The sequence below is a fragment of the Bombina bombina genome, chromosome 4, assembly GCF_027579735.1.
Source record: "Bombina bombina isolate aBomBom1 chromosome 4, aBomBom1.pri, whole genome shotgun sequence".
Lineage (NCBI taxonomy): Eukaryota > Metazoa > Chordata > Amphibia > Anura > Bombinatoridae > Bombina > Bombina bombina.
This window is the reverse complement of record NC_069502.1, coordinates 751127078-751148732: the sequence shown is the minus strand read 5'-3', so window position 1 is coordinate 751148732 and position 21655 is coordinate 751127078. Positions and strand designations below refer to the sequence as shown.

The window sequence follows — 21655 nt, the reverse complement described above, 5'->3', positions numbered from 1 at the left end:
AACACCTCCTTTGACACTGTGAATGGCATACATCTAAACAAAAATATTACCTTCAGTAATATTGACAGTTAATAGCGGCCATATGACCAAACCAGGAGATCTCCTTGTAATCCCAACTATTAAGCAAGGCCTTCATTTTCTTTAATAATCCCCCATAATTTAAGGAAAGCACTTGTACCATGTCTGCGGCCATGCAGTATTTAGGGGACCAACTAAATATAAACCTGGATTTCAGTCCTTCTAGCTCTTCCCTGGAGACAGTTATACAATATGCTTTAGTCTTAGCAAATTGTATGTTATAATAGTTAAAATATCCAAAATGTTGGATAAGCAGGATATTGTATTAATGATTCCCTCAGGCTAGGAGTTCTATCTTAACTTTTATATTCAAGGACTCTCTGTCCTCCTGGGAGAAATGTTTCATGACCAGTGCAAACACCAGTTTTGAAAGGGAGAGCCCTGTCAGGGACCAATTCTTATAGCAATCTTTGGGGAACAAAAGCCCACTTCCTTGACTCTATAAGGGATTTGAAATTGTCTCATAACCTCACAAAGGTATTCCCAACGAATGGCCAGAATGAATTTTCATGTAAAACTTGACATCAATATTTTTTAGAGAGATTGCTCTATAACTACTGCACAACTTACTATTGTTGCCTGTCTTAGTTATAGCCAATATATCTATATGTATGTATATATATATAAAAAAAAATATATATATATATATATATATATATATGTCTGCACATACATATTTACACATATAAACACATAGTCATGTATATACAGTACATGTACTGTACACATACATGTACAAATACAATACACACACACAAATATTTAGACATAGATAAATATATATATATATATGTGTAAATATTTGAATGTGTATTGTATTTGTATATGTATGTGTACTATACATGTGTTTTTACATTTAGCCCTATTGAGGGCAAGCAGACCGTAGCGGTACTAAAGCTTTTTTTCCTTTTCTTCTTACTGCGTCACCATTTCAGCACGTGTCTCACGTCTCAGCTCCTCCCTGCTAGTCCCCGTGTGCGGTGTTGGAGACGTGCAGAGGAGGTGAATGGTCCATATTAAATATTGAACATAATAAATCTTGCAAATACACGTTTCCCAGGGATGTGTTTGATAGGGACACAGTGATAATACTGATATATATACAGTACGTGTGTCTGTGTGATAGGGACACAGTGAAGGAACATACTGTAATAATATAATGCAGGTATATGTGTATGTGTGTGTGATAGGGGCAATGTGTCAATGCAGATAAATGTATAGCAAAAGGGAAGAATGCATTGGGGATGTACTGTATTAATTATTATCTAAGCAGTAAAAAACATTTTTGTATCTCATCAGCATAATTGGCTGCAAATTTTTTAGCAATCGTTATGAAATTTGGCACTTATATATTTGTTTTTAATCATGCAGTGTATGCTAGGATAGAAAGATTTAAATAATTTATTTTTACATTTGTTTTGTGTATGCTTAGTAGAAGCAAACAGCTCAAAACAAAGTAAAGACATGCTGATTAGTGATTTGCCAGCAGAGCTGTGTGGGAATTGTCCAAGATATATATTCTGAATGGTGATATAACCTGGAAGACTGAGTACCTACATTGATATATAAAAGTGGCAGTTGGATTGCACATAAACTTACTCCCCCCACAAAATTGCTTAGCTACACAAAACACTACTTGCACACTCTAAAAAAGACATGTAATACACAGGCATATCCATTTTTATTGAACGAAAACTAGTAAACTCAATAAAAAGAAAAATTTAAGAACAAGGGGTCATGATCTCAAGCTGAAGGTTAGTAGGTTCAGGAGTAATTTGCGGAGGCATGGGTGAAGAAACAGCCGCTACTGCTCGCGGTCACTTGGTACACGCGGTGTCGAGGAGTGATGACGTCACCTCTCAGTAAGCAATCCTCGCCATAGCCCTTGAATAGCAATAGTCTATCCGAGCAAGGTGCAAAGCCGTGGATGCAGGAACCAACCGCCGATAGCAACGTGAATGAAGAAGAGGCTGCACAACGTATCAAAATAAACAATACTCAGGTTTATTCTGAAGATACAACCTAGACAGACATGGACAAGTAAGATAGTCTGACGCGTTTCACGCCCTCTAGTGGCGCTTCATCAGAGACTCAACTACTATGTAAAACAACCATCTTTAAATAGGGCTACCCTTGCCCTCACAATTTGCCCATACATGACAAAATAATAAGTACATACAGACAATTATTTAAATACATTAAGTAATACACAACATGTGCAGTATCATCTGTTATTCATTAATGCTGAAGGCTGTGTTTAAAGTAATAAGGCAATCAATTACTTAACTCTTAGATATCTAATTCAAGAAAGAAGAAACTGACTATATGATAATTATGGTAAGTCATTATAAATACTAAAAGTTAGATCCTCTAAGGACTGAGTCCTATTATGCTTATATCCACACTAGATATACATTCAGTTAGTTAAACAATATTTATAATTTTCTCTCACATAATTAAAACTAAATGTCCCATTCCCACATTTTGTATGGCAACTCTATACCTTGAAATTTAAAAAATTATGTTAAACCAATCCAATATATTACCTCATAAAAGTTAGTGTGAAAACACATACCCCATGACGGTGTTTGTAATGGATATAAACATATGTACAAAATTCTCACTATGTTTTAACATATGAGTTATCTCAATATTCCAACTTAATAGACAATCCCATAAGATAAATCTAAACAAAATAACTTATGTCCCATTCTTTGTTCAAACCTAGTGGGACTCTCATTTTTTAATTTAAAGATCCAATAAAGTTCTTTTTTATCTAATATCTTATATTTATTGCCTCCTCTGATCGGCATCTGTGCTACATCTATAGCTTTGATTGAAAATTTGCCCACACTAGTTAGTTGTATACTATTGAAGTGTTGAGCCACACTTGAATCCTTATTGAAACTTTTGACATCATTAAAGTGTTCACGTGCTCTCGTGCCCAACTGTCTTGTTGTCTTACCAACATATTGACTGTGGCAAATTGTACACTCCAATAGTTACACTACAAAGGTGGTTTTGCAGTCTCATACCATTATTATTTAGAAATGCAGCATTTCTAAATAATAATGATTTGGGACTCAAATTTGTGGGAACACATAGTAACCATGAGGTTGATTTCTTGGATGTGACATTGGAGGGTGACGTGGAGAATAATGTGATTGTATCACGTACTTTTAGATAATCAAGTGCAGGGAACACCATTTTACATGCAAAATCCTGTCGTCCACGTCACCTAATCCGTGCCATACCCAGGGGTCAGCTCATTAGGTTAAAGAGGAACACTAAAAATCATGATGTTTATTTGGAACAGTCCTTGGAATTATGTAAGAGGTTGGAAGCCAGAGACTACAATCCAGGATTACTGAATTCGGCAAGAATAGTAATCAGTCAGTCACAAGAATATACACACCAAATTAAATCTAAAAGTAAAGGGGTAGAGCAAAGGGATATACTATTCACAACTGAATATACTGAACAATTCCCAAAAATTGTACAAATACTCAAGAATAACTTATCTATACTATCTACTCATGACATATTAAAATAATCTATAGGTTTTTGTAAGTTTGTATCTAAAAAAACAGTCACACTAGCCACTACATTAGCACCTAGTAGGGTATTAAGGTCAAAAAATTTAAGGACTTGGTTAAACACAATTGGCAATTTCAAATGTGGTGGCAGCGGTTGTCTTACTTGTGATATGATAGAAGTAGATAGTGAGTTCAGATTGTCAGTGGATAATCATACATATAGTATAGATTTTTATGCAAACTGCAAAACTACCTTTGTAGTGTATCTATTGGAGTGTACAATTTGCCACAGTCAGTATGTTGGTAAGACAACAAGACAGTTGGGCACAAGAGCATGTGAACACTTTAATGATGTCAAAAATTTCAATAAGGATTCAAGGGTGGCTCAACACTTCAATAGTATACACCTAACTAGTGTGGGACATTTTTGAATCAAAGCTATAGATGTAGCACAGATGCCGATCAGAGGAGGCAATAAATATAAGATACTAGATAAAAAAGAACTTTATTGGATCTTTAAATTAAAAACGAGAGTCCCACTAGGTTTGAACAAAGAATGGGACATAAGTTATTTTGTTTAGATTTATCTTATGGGATTGTCTATTAAGTTGGAATATTGAGATAACTCATATGTTAAAACATATTGAGCATTTTGTACATATGTTTATATCCATTTCAAACACTGTCATGGGGTATGTGTTTTCACAATAACTTTTATGAGGTAATATAATGGATTGGTTTAACATAATTTTTTTAAATTTAATGGTATAGAGTTGCCATAAAAAATGTGGGAATGGTACATTTAGTTTGAATTATGTGAGAGAAAATTATAAATATTGTTTAACTAACTGAATGTATATCTAGTGTGGATATAAGCATAATAGGACTCAGTCCTTAGAGGATCTAACTTTTAGTATTTATAATGACTTACCATAATTATCATATCTGCAATTTAGTCATTTTCTTCTTTCATGAATTAGATATCTAAGAGTTAAGTAATGGATTGCCTTATTACTTTAAACACCGCCTTCAGCATTAATGAATAACAGATGATACTGCACATGTGTATTACTTAATGTTTTTAAATAATTGTCTGCATTTACTTATTATTTTGTCATGTATGGGCAAATTGTGAGGGCAAGGGTGGCCCTATTTAAAGATGGTTGTTTTACACAGTAGTTGAGTCTCTGATGAAGCGCCACTAGAGGGCGTGAAACGCGTCAGACTATCTTACTTGTCCATGTCTGTCTAGGTTGTATCTTCAGAATAAACCTGAGTATTGTTTATTTGGATACGTTGTGCAGCCTCTTCTTCATTAATTTGCGGAAGCACCTTTTCACAATAAGGGTCATTGGTTCATGGAATAAACTTCCATTATTGGTGGTAATGACAAACACTGTGAGGGGCTTCAAGAATGCCTGGAATAAGTATAAGGCTAACCTATGTAGTAATTAGTGCCTTGGATAAGCATAAGGCTGTCCTACATACTAATTAATACCTGGGATAAGCATAAGGCTAGCCTACATACTAATTAATACCTGGGATAAGCATAAGGCTATCCTTATTAATACCTGGAATAAGCATAAGGCTATCCTACATACTAATTAATGCCCGCGATAAGCATAAGGCCATCCTACATACTAATTAATACCTGGGACAAGCATAGGGCTATCCTACAGACTAAATGCCTGAAATAAGCATAGCTGAATCATGAACGTTTAATTTTGACTTTAAGGTCAATATCCAACATTTTTGTTGAAGCATCAACAATATTTTGTCTTTCAGTAAATGCCAATATTAATAATATACTGAATAGCCCCAAAGGTGACCAGACAGTCAGTTTTTACATTGCTGCCTTAACACCTTTTCAAACTTACACACAAAAAGTAATAATATTGTCCAGCTTGGCAAAAGTGTTTAAAGGGACATGTCCCTATATAATATAATGAAACATAATTTCCTAAAAGGTGCTTGTATGGGTAAAAGAGTGTGTGCATGTATAGGTAAATGACTGTAGCTCTGCCTTTTTGTCAAGTGAGATTCGACATTAGACAATTTAATTCTTACTTCTTATGATATCTTTTGCTGGAATTTCAAAATTTAATAAAAGTGCTAATTTCTATTAAAAATTTGCATTTTTGTTCAGACTTCTTGAACTTGCAGATCCCCTAGGAAAAATGTAAAATCCAACAATGTTATTATTTTTACAGATTCATGTATGCAAAACTCAGAAGTGTTGAGGTCTAATAAGAATAGAATCCAGTTTTCCTAGGAAGACAGTTTTCATAGCAGTTTTGTGACAGTTTATCAATATGGCATCTCAAAGTCTTCTTAAATTTGGCTTCACGAAAAACCAGCAAACAAAATGCAGGCACACAAGATGCGGGCACAGAAGAGGCAGCCACACAAGAGGAAGCCACACAAGAGGCGGGCTCACAAGATGCTGGGAATGTATCTCAGAACCATAGCCACTGCGAGAGTATAAGCCCAAATTATATTGCTGTATCAAAAGACAAAATGTATGATAAAGAGAAGAGAGAGTTTTTCAAACTCACTGGAAATATTCTTGGCCATGGCTTGTTTTAAAGGAGAGCCAAAGGGAAGAAAAAATGTACTGTGAAATTTGCTTAAAATGCCCTACCATAACAATGAGTCACTCTGTTCAAATAAGAAGAAAACAAAACACTAGTGCAGTCAGAAGCATCAGCAAGTACAGCAGTCACTAGCAGTACCAGTTCTGCAGTTCAATCAGCGCAACTCATTATTGTTAAAGCTCTTCAAAAACTGGAGTTAGAAAGGAAGAAGCTAACAATTTTATTTAACAATGCATATTTAATTGTAAAACAGGCAAAGCCTTTTTCAGACATGGATATGTTGTGCCGAGCAATGATAAAGGCTGGTGTGGACTTAGGGAAAAACTACACTAATCATGGAAAATCTACTAAATTCATTAAATGTGAAGCAGAAATAATTTGACAGGACATCAAAGAGATTGTCAGAAATTCACAGTTTATCTGTATTGTTGCAGATGGCAGCACAGATAGTGCCATAATTGAACAGGAAACTGTGCTTGTCACGGTTGTCAATGAAGGGAAACCTTATAAAGCTTTTGTAGACATTGTCCCAGTGGAGCAGGTGTGCTGGATGTGATTGTTAAAGGTCTAAAAAGCTTTCTTTGGATATGCTACATATGAGGTCCCCAGAACAGCCTGGCCCAACACTTATCTCTGTGTATTTTGATGGTGCTGCTGTAATGATGGGTTCAAAAGGTGGTGTAGCAGCACTGATAAAGAAAGACATTCCATTTTTGCAACCTGTACACTGTGTAGCACACAAGATTCAAGTGGGCATTCTAGATGCAGTGAAGAACACACCTTATATTGTTTGGTTTGAAGAAACTTTGAAATGGGTCTTTAAGTTCTACTGGAATAACCCTGAAAGGTGAATAGATGCAAAAGAAATTGCAAGGGTAATAGAAGAACGTTTTGCTCATTTCAGTGACATTAAGCAAGTGAAATGGGTTTCTAGTAAAAGAAGGGCCCTAAAAGCAATGCAGCAAAACTTGCAAACTGTGGATTTACATTTTGGCCAGGTTGGTGCTGGGACTGGTGAGTCTTCAGCTAAAGCAAGAAAATATCTCAAATCCATCACGTGTGAATTTTTTTCTACCCTGTGCATTTTGAGAGATATTCTTGAGCCTGTATCTTAGCTGTCAGAATGTTTTCAATCAAATGACCTTCTGTTACTTGATGTTAAAGGGACATTAAACCCATTTTTTTTCTTTCATGATACAGATGGAGAATACCATTTTATTATCTAATTTGCTTCATTCTCTTGATATGTCTTCCTGAAAAGCATATCTAGATAGGCTCAGTAACTTCTGATTGGTGGCTGCTCATATTTGCCTCATGTGATTGGCTCACCCTTGTGCATTGCCATTTATTTAACAAAGGATATCTAAGGAATTAAGCAAATTACAAAATAGAAGTAAATTGGAAAGTTGTTTAAAATTGTATTCTCTGTCTCAATCATGAAAGCCATTTTTTGGGTTTAATGTCCCTTTAAGCCTGCTCTTAAGAAATGTGCACTAAGACTGACTGGCTTGAAGCTTGATCTGGGTGAAAACAGTTTATTAGACTGTACCATCTAGATGAGAGGAAATTTGGAAATCGATCTACTGAGGGGCGAGAGATTAAATTGTCAGGCCAGTGTCCACCAGCCACTAGCATACATAAAGTTCAGCTAATTGAAAACGTAGATTTGTGGAGATGGTGTTCACAGTAAGTGTTTCAACAGCTGAGGCAGAACGGGTGTTTTCTGCAATGAACATAGTAAAAAATCCACTTAGAACAAGACTTCAGCAAGGCATACTGCAGTACTTAATGCTCATTGAAGAATACGAGCCCAGCAGAGCTATTCAGTATTGGCTTACATCTGGTGGAACCAAGCATGTGTAGTGGACATGAGGCCTCGCAAGGGTGACTCTGCCTAATGTAAACTTTACATGACATGCCACCCTCAGCTTCATGTGTGTTACTCTTCTGTAACTTGTTTCTGCTCTTGCTGTCCTTTCATTTGCCCTGCTTAGGGATGCTTCCCCAACCAAAGAAAACCTGCTCTGTGACACCAACACTCTGCTAGCACTGGCTAGGGAATTTTACAAAGCAACAGCACAGGCGCTGTGGTTGCTATGCTTGGAAAGCAGAAGAATTGCCTAGCACAAAGTATAGATGAAACATTATGTTCTTTGAAAAGTGAATGCGTTATTGGTACAATGAAAGTTACTCTCTTAGTTTATTTAATTTGACTTTACGTGTTTTATGTTCAGTTTAAGCTCATCTAGTGTAACCAAGCATTTCAATACATATAAATAGCCTCATAAGGTTGTCTCCGTTATGTTTAGTTATTTTATTTTTTTATAAAGTAAGCTACAATTCTCATATGGAAATCTGTTCTGTTTAATCTCACTACCTACTTGAATTTGTTAGTTGCATTAAAGTATTGTTAGGTCTGTCTCCTAAGTTGTTATCAATAAAATAACTTAAATACAGTTTTGGTTAAAATTATTTTGCGAATCAGGACAAGTAGATTATCACGAGGGACAAGTAGACTGGGCTCCCGCTTTAGTCCCTTTGACAAGTAGTTTTTATAAAATGTCCACACCCCTGTATATATAAATTAACCACATCAAAGTTGTCGACAATTACTTTCAACCGTGTGTAAGGCAAATTACATCTTTTCTGAGGGATTCATCTCAGCTTCAGGAATTTCTACAATCAATAAGGATACAAGATCATTGGATGTTAGTTACTACAGATGTCACTAGCCTATACACATTTATACCACACGAGGATGGCAAATCATGTGTTAGAGAGACCCTTAACAAACACCCTTATGTGGGACCACCAGTAGAGTATTTAATAGAGCTACTTGATCTCAGCCTAAAACTAAATTATTTCCAGTTTGAGAAGTCATTCTACTAGCAAATCATGGGCACGGCGATGGGATTAAATGTGGCCCTATCCCCCACCAACTTATACATGAAGCATTATGAATGCACAATAATGAAGATCTATCAGAAGAAAGAGGTGGCATTCTACCAAAGGTATATTGATGGCCTGTTCATCATATGGATAGGGTTTGAACAAGAACTCAACACATGGATTGAGACTCTTAATCCACTTGACAGTCCAGTGAAATTTAAGAACACTTATCATCAGGAGTCGGTGGGTTTTCTTGATTTAAGAATCTACAAGGATAAACAGAAATTGGGTACATCCCTTTATCAGAAACCCACTGATAGAAACTTTCTTCTCCACGCAACAAGCTGTCATCCGGGGGCCTTGCTAAAGGCTTTTCCCTCAGGCACAACTATCAAGAGTCATAAGGAATAACAGTGACACCAATAACCAACTACAACAGCTTGATGTAATGACCAAAAAAATCTTGGTCAGGGGATATCAACCAAGGGTGATCAGAGAGGCTAGAGATAAATGTATGGATCCAGATAAGGATCAAACAAAGAATGATAAACCAAGCAGCCCACGCATGACTTTCACGACCAAATATTCTCCAGACTTAAGATTGGTTGGTAATAGTCTAAGACAACATAGGCACATCTTGCAAGGTGATCCAAATCTACCACTGTATAAATGGGCTCCACCAAGGGTGGAATACAAACGTAATACTAGCCTGAGAGATCTTATAATGAAGACTGATCCTGCCCATTGTTATAAGGACACCACATGGCTACAACCCAAAAAAATGTGCTGCTTTGGTTGCATTGGATGCACAACCTGTAATTCAATGCTCCCGGGGCCAACGTTTGGACACCTACATAAGAAGACATTCAGTATCAACCACCGCTTGACATGCACAACGAAGTATGTGGTATATTTATTGAGCTGCAGCTGCGGAAAATTTTATGTGGGGAAAACTGCTGATGATGCCTGTACAAGGATGGCAAATCACGTCAGCCAACAGATCTACAATCAAGCACAAAAAAGCGACCAACGAGTCGCAAGGCATTTCATGGAGGCTGGAAACAATATGACCGATCTTCAGTTTGTTTTACTTGATCATGTGCCCCCCTTGAGATGTGGGGGTGACAGGAACAGAGTCCTTCAGGTTGAAGCAAGATGGACTTATCGCCTGAACACTATACAGCCATACAGATTGAAATGCATGCTTGACTGGCACTGCTTTTTATAAGTTTGATGCTGTCCCTTATAATATAATGAGGGTTCATTATTTAATACTATTGAGGGTACATGATCCATTATCACCAAGTCCATTAATTTTCTTATATATCAATCCTTTAATTATGGACTTTTATATGTAATTTCCCCTCTTCAACAACACCTCAGCTAACATTTACCACTACTATTCAATACCTGGATAAGTCTATCACTCCCCTGTCTGTATAGTCTGTGTGTGATCTTATCCACCAATATATAGCGCCCCTTTACTCATACAATGACGGGATATTGCTCTAACCATTAATTCAACAGAGGTGGTTATGTGACATTATTTCCTACTCTGATGTGTTCAAGTTGTCTATCTTGTTGTGATTTATTATCCCATGTATCCATTAGGGTCTCTTGTGCCTATATTTATAAAATATGAGCTTCTATTGTTTTTAATTACAGTCGCACTTTTGGTGCCCTTTTCGTGCTCTGTTTGTGATATCCATAATATTATATGCTGATACTTTTGGATGCTATGTTCTTACTATGTGTCTCTCCATGTTTGTATTACAGAGACAGGGTGTTATCTGATAATTTAGGGATAGTGACAGCCTGCAGCGTTCTACTCTGTTTACACAGCTGACTTCCCATGTGCCATACGTGATGATGTCATCACTGCTCCATCGATCGGACACACTCTACCTCTGTGAATATCGATATGAGCCGTTCAGTTTGCCCTACACCGATCATTGGATCCATGGTATCCTTACACCAACTTTTTTATCCAGATAGTAAGTGCATTTACTCCGGTGTGTGCATATATGCACTATTACAATAGTAACTGTATATTTACCTGTGATGCCTTTGATTCCTTGATCCATAACTTATTTCACATATTGTTCATATTTGTCAGAGGTTGACATTTTGTTTTTCCCCATACTTTTGTGTTTTTGTTTTTACTTGTTGTTTGCTTATAAATTGCTGCATTACACACTGTTACTTTGTCTGAGGAAGGGGATATGCTCCCCGAAACTTCATATTAAAGGCACCTGTCATTTAAAGTCCAGCAAGTGCAAACCTCTTTTGTTTGTTTATATATAAACATATATATATATATATATATATATATATATATATATATACAAACAAACTTGTGAGCCCTTCCTGATCAAACACCTTGTCATATACCATATCCCTTTTTGACCCTTTAAAAAAAAAAAAATCATTATTAAACATACAGTATTTTATTTTTTTTACAGATGTTTATATATGAGTCTAATAGTATACTTTAATATATTTACATCATTTGTATTAGTGTAAAATGGCCCAATACTGTTTTAACTTTTATTGTGCAATTAGCGTTTGTATCTGTTTGGTTACATTGCTTCCTAATATCATCCAATATGGCAGGGGTAATGTCAATGTATTTTGCCCATGCGTAAAACTCATTTCACATTCACAACATTTTTGTGGTGCTGGTTAATAATTTGAATAGAGTTGTCCTGGGTGGAATTCTGTATGTGAAAAATGGCTTTATCAATTTTGTCATTATTATCAACCAAACAGGACTGGCACATGTCAAGTATTGAGTTATTTTTCACCAAACCGCTAATAAAAAAAGTGCTACCAATAAACAATGAAATTGTGTAATTATCATTGCATCAACATAAAGCTTATATGCAGCTATTGCAGATAATTATCAAACAACAGGCTGTGATCAGCCTCATAATCACTTAAAAACTGGCGTTGATCCCTATAGACTGTTTGACAAACTTACTCGACTTAACCATCTTCAAAAACTGCAACCACTAGAACACTTCTCGTGAACAGCTCCACATTAACTCAGGCATTCTATTCTAAACAAAGATTTTGCACTGAGGGTAATAATTTGGACAAAAGGCTAGCAAGACCATGAAAAGTTAAAGGAGTCCAAGCATATAGTCATACCTTAAAATCATCACATAATTCCATAGTAGAAGATACATAACCCATAGCAGATACATTCTGCTTCTACTACCCAAAACAGTATAATCTAAATTTGTCACCGAATAGCCGAAGACATACAACACAAAGTCATGGCTATCTATTATTGGCTCCAGTCACTAAGCTCAGCAACCTTAATAGATTGGCCTGCACTGAGGGTAATAATTTGGACAAAAGGCTAGCAAGACCATGAAAAGTTAAAGGAGTCCAAGCATATAGTCATACCTTAAAATCATCACATAATTCCATAGTAGAAGATACATAACCCATAGCAGATACATTCTGCTTCTACTACCCAAAACAGTATAATCTAAATTTGTCACCGAATAGTCGAAGACATACAACACAAAGTCATGGCTATCTATTATTGGCTCCAGTCACTAAGCTCAGCAACCTTAATAGATTGGCCTTTACTTTTTTGTAAGACATATCAGAAGTAGAGACTTTAGTAGCCACTATTATAAATATGTCTGTCACCTTGCAGGTGAATCTTGATTGACTGTTGTCAAGACTATACATAAGTTATGACTTTCAAGTAATAGAATCACAAACAATGGTTCAAACTCTTGTGGCCTTACTAATATTCATAAATACTGTGTTAGAGAAATTGGATAAAAAGAAAACAACTTTAATTATACAGCCATGTCAGTTTACATTCCTTTTGGACTACCATTTTACATTGCACACATTCCGGTAGCTCAGGTTTTTATTATAATTCCTACTGATCTCAATTAGAGACATTAAACAGAACCATTAAACACTAAGGGCTAGATTACAAGTGCTATATTTTGCTTTTATAAGCGCTAATTGCTACCACAAGTTTGCGGTAGCAATAACCAGCAACTTGTAATGGCTGATTAATTAACTTGCTCCCGAAAACGGGCAAATTTGTCCATTTGTGGGAGCGCGATAACTTGTAATCTAGCCCAAATTTTCTTCGATTCATACTGAAGCAAAAATGGAATGTTGGCTTGCTGAATGTTTACATTAATCAAAGCATAAATATTAAATAATATTTCTAATAATAACATGGCATTATACCTTGAAAAACAACATATTAAATTAACACAGGGGGGTCTTAAAAAATATAATATAAATATTATATTAAATATTTTAAAATATATTTTATACGTTTGATTAGATAACAAGTAAAGGTTGCATGTATAAAACATATTTTATACTATCAGCTTAGAGTTGCTAAGAAACATTTTCTGAGATGCAATTTTTCAACTAAAATGTCGTCAAATCATTAAATATAAATTAGTGTAGGACTGACCTTAACATGACAACTAAACATATGCATTCAGATTCAGACAGATGAAAAAAAGTTTAATTTATGTTATTTGTCGCATGCATATGGAAACGATAAATAAGAGGTCCGTTTAATAAATAAATAAATAACAACAAACGCCTAAAACAATAAATTGTTGACTTGTGCATGGGGTTCAAATTTATTTGAAAGGCAATAAACACTTTTGTACTGATGGAAAAGGGTTAAAAAAATGAAAATGTACACTGTTCAATAACAATTTAGCAATATCCTTGTCAGTTGACTGCCTTCAGTGTCAGACAATAAGTATATAAGCTCCACTTTTGTTTTTTTGTTTTTTTTGCCCATTCCTGATTTTTCTAATTTAGGGAAAATCATGCACGCCTAAATAACGTTTAAATTTCAGAGTAATTTTAGGTTTATATTCTTGGATTTTCGAATGATATACATGGCTTGGGTACATTTCTTCACAGTAACTTAAGATCTTTGCCACAGTTGGTGGAAATTTTTCTTGCTAACTTCTTTATGGGGCTATGTCAAAAAGTGCATTTTTGCTGAAATTCATCAATTGTAGTCACTAAAACCAATACTTTGATAACTGAACATGGTGCATGCAGGGTCTCAGTTTTATTGCACATAGAGATGTATATTTCCATGCTTTATATAGCTGATCTGTAAACTTAAATTGTAAAGACAAGACTTTGGATTACTATGTATCAGAGTTCATATGATCTTTCATATTTGATGTCTGAACTGAAGCCATTAAATGTATATGAATTGAAATCAGTGGGGTATTGGCCTAGTTCAACTAGGCCTGGGCCTAGAGTATCAAAGTTTGAAGATACGCTTGTTTTTATGATTCCTTGCCACTCAGAGACACTTTATGAGGTATAATGGTTTGTAACCAGTATAAAGGTAGCTTACTGAAGGGAAAATCATTGTTGTATGCTTTTGTGTGTGTGACAGGAATGAGTGAATAAATACCTGCTCAATATTCTTTGGGGAGAAATAAAGCTAACTGTTTTTAAGGCATCAGTATCCTCAGTACCTAGGGCCGCACACAACCTAAATACACCTTTAACAGATTATTGTGTTCAAAAATATTTAAAATTCTTATTTTCTAAAGTATGAATCAGTATGTAATTAGAAAATTTATTAAAGTACATTTAGATTTTGACTACAAAAACAACTTCACATTGAAGAGGTCTGGCCCAAAACCTTTAAACTTTGCTTTATTGTAACTGATTTTGGAAAGTAGGCTTTTTAATTCTTATTATATATATATATATATATAATAAAAATGCTTTATAAGATCAACTTCACATTGAAGAGGTCTGGCCCAAAACCTTTAAACTTTGCTTTATTGTAACTGATTTTGGAAAGTAGGCTTTTTAATTATTATTATATATAAATAATAAAAATGCTTTATAAGATCAGTTTTCACACATTAGAAGTCCATGCCTGTGTCACAATAGAATGTTGTATGAAATGACATCACAGGGAATGGTGCTATGTGTGACATCATAACAGAGTGTTGGCTATAAAACCCTGCCACAAGCTGCCACACAGTGAGGGTTTGAGAGGAGTTATTAGTGTATAGTGCTAATTGTTATTGAACAGCAATATATTTAGTGGTGGAGAAGACAGATTTGCCAGGTCTTAGTGATCCTACCCAGCAGGATGTCAGCTCCATCCTTGACAACTGTGGCAATGCTGTTATGGCTGCCACAAATTCAGACGGGGACGAGGAGATGTCAGTAATTGATGACTCATTAGAACTGAGTGACCCAACCCCAAATGTCTTACAGTTGTTTTATCAACTGGATAAGAAGTTCTTTTGGGGCAAGCTGGCCAATGTGAAGATCAAGTGGAGCACAAATCCCTGGATGGTCGTGTAAGTGTGATGATCATTATAAGACAATTTAGAAAGGAACTGTGTGTCATCTGCCTGAGTTTTGTGTTGTTGTTGTTTTTTTGAGCAGTTATAACCCTTATAGCCTAATGACAATCCCAACTTTTTTATTTACTTATTTACTATTTACTATATTATTATATTGGGTAGGTAAGGTTAATGAGTTTGGGTAACCTATGATTGTGCCCAGTGATTTCAAAGTTTATATTTATCTTCAATACATATATGGGAATGATTGTGTGTTCTTATTAATAATCATGATGGGATGTAATTCTATATTTAAATGTTTGCAGAATATGACAATTTGGTTAAATCCTCTAAAAGCAAATATGCAAATTAACTTTAAGTGTAATAACAAAAATGTCTATAATTCCAACCAACCAAAGGAAACATACAGAATGAGCCTTTAAAAAGTTGTCTAATTTATAAATATAAATGTATATTCAAATACATATTGTCAATGTAATCTATTCTGTACATATTAAATTAAATTGATCAACAATTCTACTGTATCTTTTAGAAGTAGATCATCTCTATAGCACTGTATGTCTTTATTAGGACCATATACGGTGAGACAGTTATTCTCCACTTCAGGTTTCTACCTAAATGATTTTAAAATAAAAAAAATTTCTGACAGTAAAATACTATCAGGAGAGATCTGTATGTGTCAGCATACTTATAATTACTCAATTCCCTCATAGATTGCCCCCTACAGATCATATACTGTCTTGTTGGGACTGCTGATGAACTATCTCTGATTTATAACATGAGTTAGTTTTGTAACAGTTCTGAAACTTTATATTAGAAAAGTATTAAAAACCTTCATTATTTATTTCAGGTGCTCAGGGAAATTCTGCTATAAGAAAAGCAATGGCCTAGCCCTTATACTGCTGAGTGAGTCATTGCTCAAGTATAGGCCCAGGAAGGATCTGGTGCAGGTAGGTATTATGTTATGTTATAGTAATTATAGATAATGTTTTTCATTTGGTTAGTTTATAGCAATTGGGTCATAAGAGCTTCACTTCTGTCTCTTTTTTGTAGCACACAAATTAATTAGTTTTCAAACTTTGATAACCAAAAATACTTGTAATGTGTCATTGTCAGTTTTGTTTATATTTTGTTTTCTTATTTGCTTGACAATTTAAGAGTAGACAGTTTAATCTGGAAATCAAGGGGGTTGGCTGTGACTGGTGCAAATATATATAGATTATCTACAGAATACTAGTTACAATTGTTTGCAGATACAGTTTTAGAGATACAATAATTAATAGGGACAATCTGCAACATGATTATATTTAATGCACTGTAACTAAACTAACCAACTTCTTTGTAATTAACAGACTTTGTTACATGAAATGATTCATGCCTATATAACAACACAGAACATACAGGATAATGATGATCATGGGGACGAATTCTGCAAGCACATGGAAAGGATCAACCAACTAGGTCGTTGTAATATTTCAGTGAGTGTGACTTTATTCTTGTTTGATCTTTGTTTATTTTCAGGATAGATGCATGCACACTTTTTATATGCTATATGTAAATGCAAATATACCAGAGACTGAACATTAATATGTAACTTTTTTTGGCTCTTGTTTTAAAGATTCATCATGACTTCCGTGATGAAGTAAATGTGTACAGCGACCTCTGGTGGCGATGTGATGGGCCCTGTCAGGCAAAGGAACCATTCCTTGGCTATGAGGTAGCACCAACAAACCGCCAGGCACCATCTGTGTCTTCCCTAAGAAAGTCTAAGCACGATAAGACCTGTGGAGGACAGTACACCAAGGTGCCCAAACCAGATTATGGATTCCTGAAAGGGAAAGTAAAGAAGATCTCCTAAGGTATTATATTATATTTTTTCTAAAGGAACCCTGTAATCAAATAATATAATTGTGTATAATCTTGGTGCCCTCTATTCAGAATATCAAGTATATCAAGCTACTATCAAGCTACTATTAATTAGCCATGTTAAAGTGTTCTTATAGAGTACCCTTTTAAAATATTAAATAGTAATAATAATTGCTTAGAAATATGAATGCTAATATTTGCATTTCCTCAATTGCTTTCATTTGAACAATTAATTATACATGAGGTAACAAAAAGTGATACTAATATTATATATTTTTTTTATTTAGTCTTATAGACTTCAGTAAGATCCTATTATTGTTAGTTAATTGGCATATACTGTAACATGACATGTCACCCTTCTTCCCTCATCATACAATTGAAATACTTGATGCTTTGGAGGCCCAATGTTTTATTGAAGTAAACATATTTATCCACACTTGGTCCCAAGTTCCCAATGGATATTCTACTTTATTTAGGAAAGAATTCTGTTTAGAGCAGTATTTCCCAACTCCGGTCCTCAGGACCCTTAACAGGCCACCTAATTATTTCACCTGTGCTCTCGATAAGATGTAATGAATATCTGGCTTGTTAAGGGTCCAGAGGACTGGGTTTGGGAAACAAGGGTTTAGAGCAAAAGGTTAAAGGGTTCGTTCTCACCATTACATGATCATGGAGTTTAGATTAAGTGGTGTTGTAAATTCAGCACCATTTTCATCAACAGTTTTCAGGTAATATGTTTAATTAAGATCTGCTAATTTTGTAGGTTAGTGAGGGACCATATAGTTGAGTGTTTTGTAAATAATGATTGTCTTAGCAATATATTAATTTACTTGCTTTGAACATATATTTTATTTTAGTAGACAATAGCTTATAACAAGGGCAATAACATTTTAGACACATTAGCCAACATTGTAATGTGGAATATACATATGGTAAACACATGTTTTGTTATCATTTATGGCTGTGGGGAACAAGTTAAATTGCATAATAATCTCAAAATCCAGTAAATCACTATAGTGAACCTCAACTTTTTAAATGTAGTGAAATTTATGTATTGTAATTTTTAGAGCTTATCAAATATAAACCAAAATGTTTAAATATTCATTGAAACTGAATAGCTGGGGAAAGTGATTTAGAATATTGTAAAATGAACAAACTCTTCTATTTATATTATACATTTTTTGTTCTACAGGTCTGAGGTCTAAACATCTACCAGACAGATTTGGATAATTTGGCTAAACATTCATCTTTGTTTTCCAAGTACACCAATTCAGCTGTCATCTGGTGCATTGGAAAAAAATAAATATTAAAAAAAAATAAAAATTGTGTTGTCTTTGTTATACAACATTTCAATTAACTAACAGTAGACCTTGTTATAACATTGTTAGTCCTATAAATATTTCATTATCAATTATTGATACATTTAGGGTCAATACTGACACACAGTTAAACATAGTTATTCTTTACTTCTATAGAATATTTCTTTACTGTTTATGGTTGATGTTTTATGCTTGACATATTAAGAACACATAAATAAAGATAAAAAATGGTGAGACAAAAAGTGAGGATAGTGGGACAAAAAAAATGTCCATAAAAAGAGCTGAAAACTTCTCACCTCCAAGTGGCAAAAAAGGCTTTGTTTAGTGCGAGCAAAGCTGATATTGAAACTGCCGGAGATGATAGAGAAATATGCCCCCAAGATTCCTGGCCGATAGCAGGATACATCGGCGTCGGGTGGGGACACCCCTCACACACCACCAACAGGTAGAAAAAGATTATCAGGACAACAGAAATCAAGGTGACTCATTTTGGCCCATACACGGGTCTTTCTCAAAGGTGGTGAGAGCCCATAAACCATAACCTGTGGGATTCAACTCCTGGCCACTAGGAAGAAGTAAAGATACCCAACACTCCACATGCTTTTAATCGATCTCACCTCTCTGGTATCCTGGTCTTAAAATTTTCCTCTACTGGAGGAAGGTGAATAATAGAGGCTCTCCAAATTCTTTGTAAATAAAAGGGATCCTTAGACCTATGTGAGACCCATTTTTCCTCTCAGAACCAGGAATACAAGAGAGGGAGTTAGTTACAAGACTTCAACAGTTGTTGCAGGGACTCCTCCTGCTGTGCCAGCCTGTAACAGTTGTCTTGGGGACTTGTCCTTAGCCTCCTCCTGTCAGGCAGGGCCGGCTCAACTATGGGACCAAGTGGGTCCAATGGACCCAGGCAGCACTTGACAAGGAGCAGCACTTTAGTGACTGAGCCAGTCAATGTTAGACCCACACCACTCATGCCCTCTGTCTCTGTGGGGGAAGTCGCAGGCTCCTAGCAGCATAACCTCATCATGCACAAAGACATAGGTCAGGGGCGACATTCAATGTGGGACAAGTGCATATCTTCTTTAACTTCCTTCCCACTTATTGTGCCTAAGTATTGGTTGCATGCAGATAGGTAGGCTTAGTAAGGTCAGCGGCAAAGCTAGTAGGTTGATATGCTAATTAATAATGTTACTAATGGGGGGGTCATTTCATTCTCGGACCCAGGCAGCACAATATCTTGGGCCGGCCCTGCTGTCAGATCATCATTGTATGCCACGGTAATATCCTCTGCTGTATGCTTGTACAGCACTAGATGTGTTCTTTAATGGAAGCAGTCTACTCTGCAGCTACTTAGCACAGTAGAGTGTGTGCACCTTAAGGTAAGTGAAAAAAAAATATTTTTAAGCACTCACATAGCCCACATATGTTTCATGACTAAACTAAAAATGCCATTGTTTAATTATTAAGGCTATTATATTTCTGAAGGTAAACAATCAAATATAACATTTCAGCAGGGGACTTCTTCCAAGGAAATAGTTAAATAATAATTGGTTTTAAAGATCAGTACATTTAATTTTTTCTATATGTCCTTCTGTTCTAGAATCTTAGCAGATTTTTGAGCAGACAGAGGGGTCAATTATAATCCATTAGAAGAGCTTATCAAATGACTTATCCACACAAAAAATTCACATAGACTTTAATGGTTAATTTCTCTTGTAAGATGTATCGAGTCCACGGATTCATCCTTACTTGTGGGATATTCTCCTTCCCAACAGGAAGTGGCAAAGAGAGCACCCACAGCAGAGCTGTCTATATAGCTCCTCCCTTAGCTCCACCCCCCAGTCATTCTCTTTGCCTACTTTAAGAAACTAGGAAGGGCAGAGCGAATGTGGTGACAAAAATGTTAGTTTTTTATTTCTCAAGCAAAAGTTTGTTATTTTAAATGGTACCGGTGTGTACTATTTACTCTCTGGCAGAAAAGGGATGAAGATTTCTGCAAGGAGGATTAGGATCTTAGCACTTTGTAACTAAGATCCACTGCTGTTCTCACAAGGGCTGAAGAGTACAGGAAAACTTCAGTTGGGGGAACGGTTTGCATGCTAAGCTGCATATGAGGTATGTTCAGTCTATATTTTTTCTAGACAAACTGTGTTATTCTAGAAAAGGCTGGCAATATCCCCATGAGGGAAGGGTAAGCTGTATTCAGACACTTGTATAGGAATTTCAGCTTGCTTGAAGGGCTCATAAGTTACTGGTGACACTGTTAGGAAAAAAACGTTTTTGTTTGTTCAGTAAATGATGCAATTATAACGTTTTTTTGAAGGGACCAAAGGGGTCATTGTGGCTTGTTTTTAGGGTTTTTTAACCCACATGGTTGATTAAGAGACACTCAGGTGTTTTTCTAATAGGCCTCAAAACATCGAGTGAGGTGGGAGGGGCCTATTTTCGCGCCTCAGTTGCGCAGTTTCTTTTCCTGAGAGACATCCAACTGCTTCTCCAGTGGTTCCTGCTGTGTTTTAGGGCTGTAAAGGAGTTTTTTCCCCACAAATCGTTCTGAAGGGCAGGAAGGCGCAACAGCAGAGCTGTGGCAAGGTGCTGAAAGTCTTTTTTACCGGTTTTGACGTTTTTTCAATCTGGCTTTGCCATTAAGGGGTTAATTGTTTATTTGCATAGATGTGCAAAGTTACTAAGGCTGTAAGATACTACTGTAAACATTTCGTTAAGTTTACTGCTTTTTTACACTGTTTTGCAGAACTTGTGCAGCTTTTTTTCTCTTAAAGGCACAGTACCGTTTTATTTCTAAGTGTTATTTACTTTGATTACAGTGTTTTCCAAGCTTGCTTGTTACATTACTAGCCTGTTTAACATGTCTGACACCAAGGAAAATCCTTGTTCAATATGTTTGGAAGCCATTGTGGAACCCCCTCTTAGAATGTGTCCCAATTGTACTGATATGTCTATAAATTATAAAGAACATATATTAGCACTTAAAAATAGAGCAATAGATGATTCTCAGT

General features: G+C 35.6%; 1 protein-coding gene across 1 annotated transcript in view; it reads left to right on the top strand.

Annotated features, from left to right (window-relative positions):
* The window catches only part of LOC128656872 (DNA-dependent metalloprotease SPRTN-like), a 218297-nt gene extending 199657 nt beyond the window's left edge, over window positions 1–18640 (top strand). The window contains exons 2-4 of the mRNA XM_053711038.1: window positions 16806–16931; window positions 17072–17312; window positions 18512–18640. Coding sequence (XP_053567013.1) covers window positions 16821–16931; window positions 17072–17311 — 351 coding nt within the window. The 5' untranslated portion in view covers window positions 16806–16820 and the 3' untranslated portion in view covers window position 17312; window positions 18512–18640. The remainder of the gene's footprint in view (window positions 1–16805; window positions 16932–17071; window positions 17313–18511) is intronic.
* The last annotated feature ends 3015 nt before the right edge of the window (window positions 18641–21655 follow it).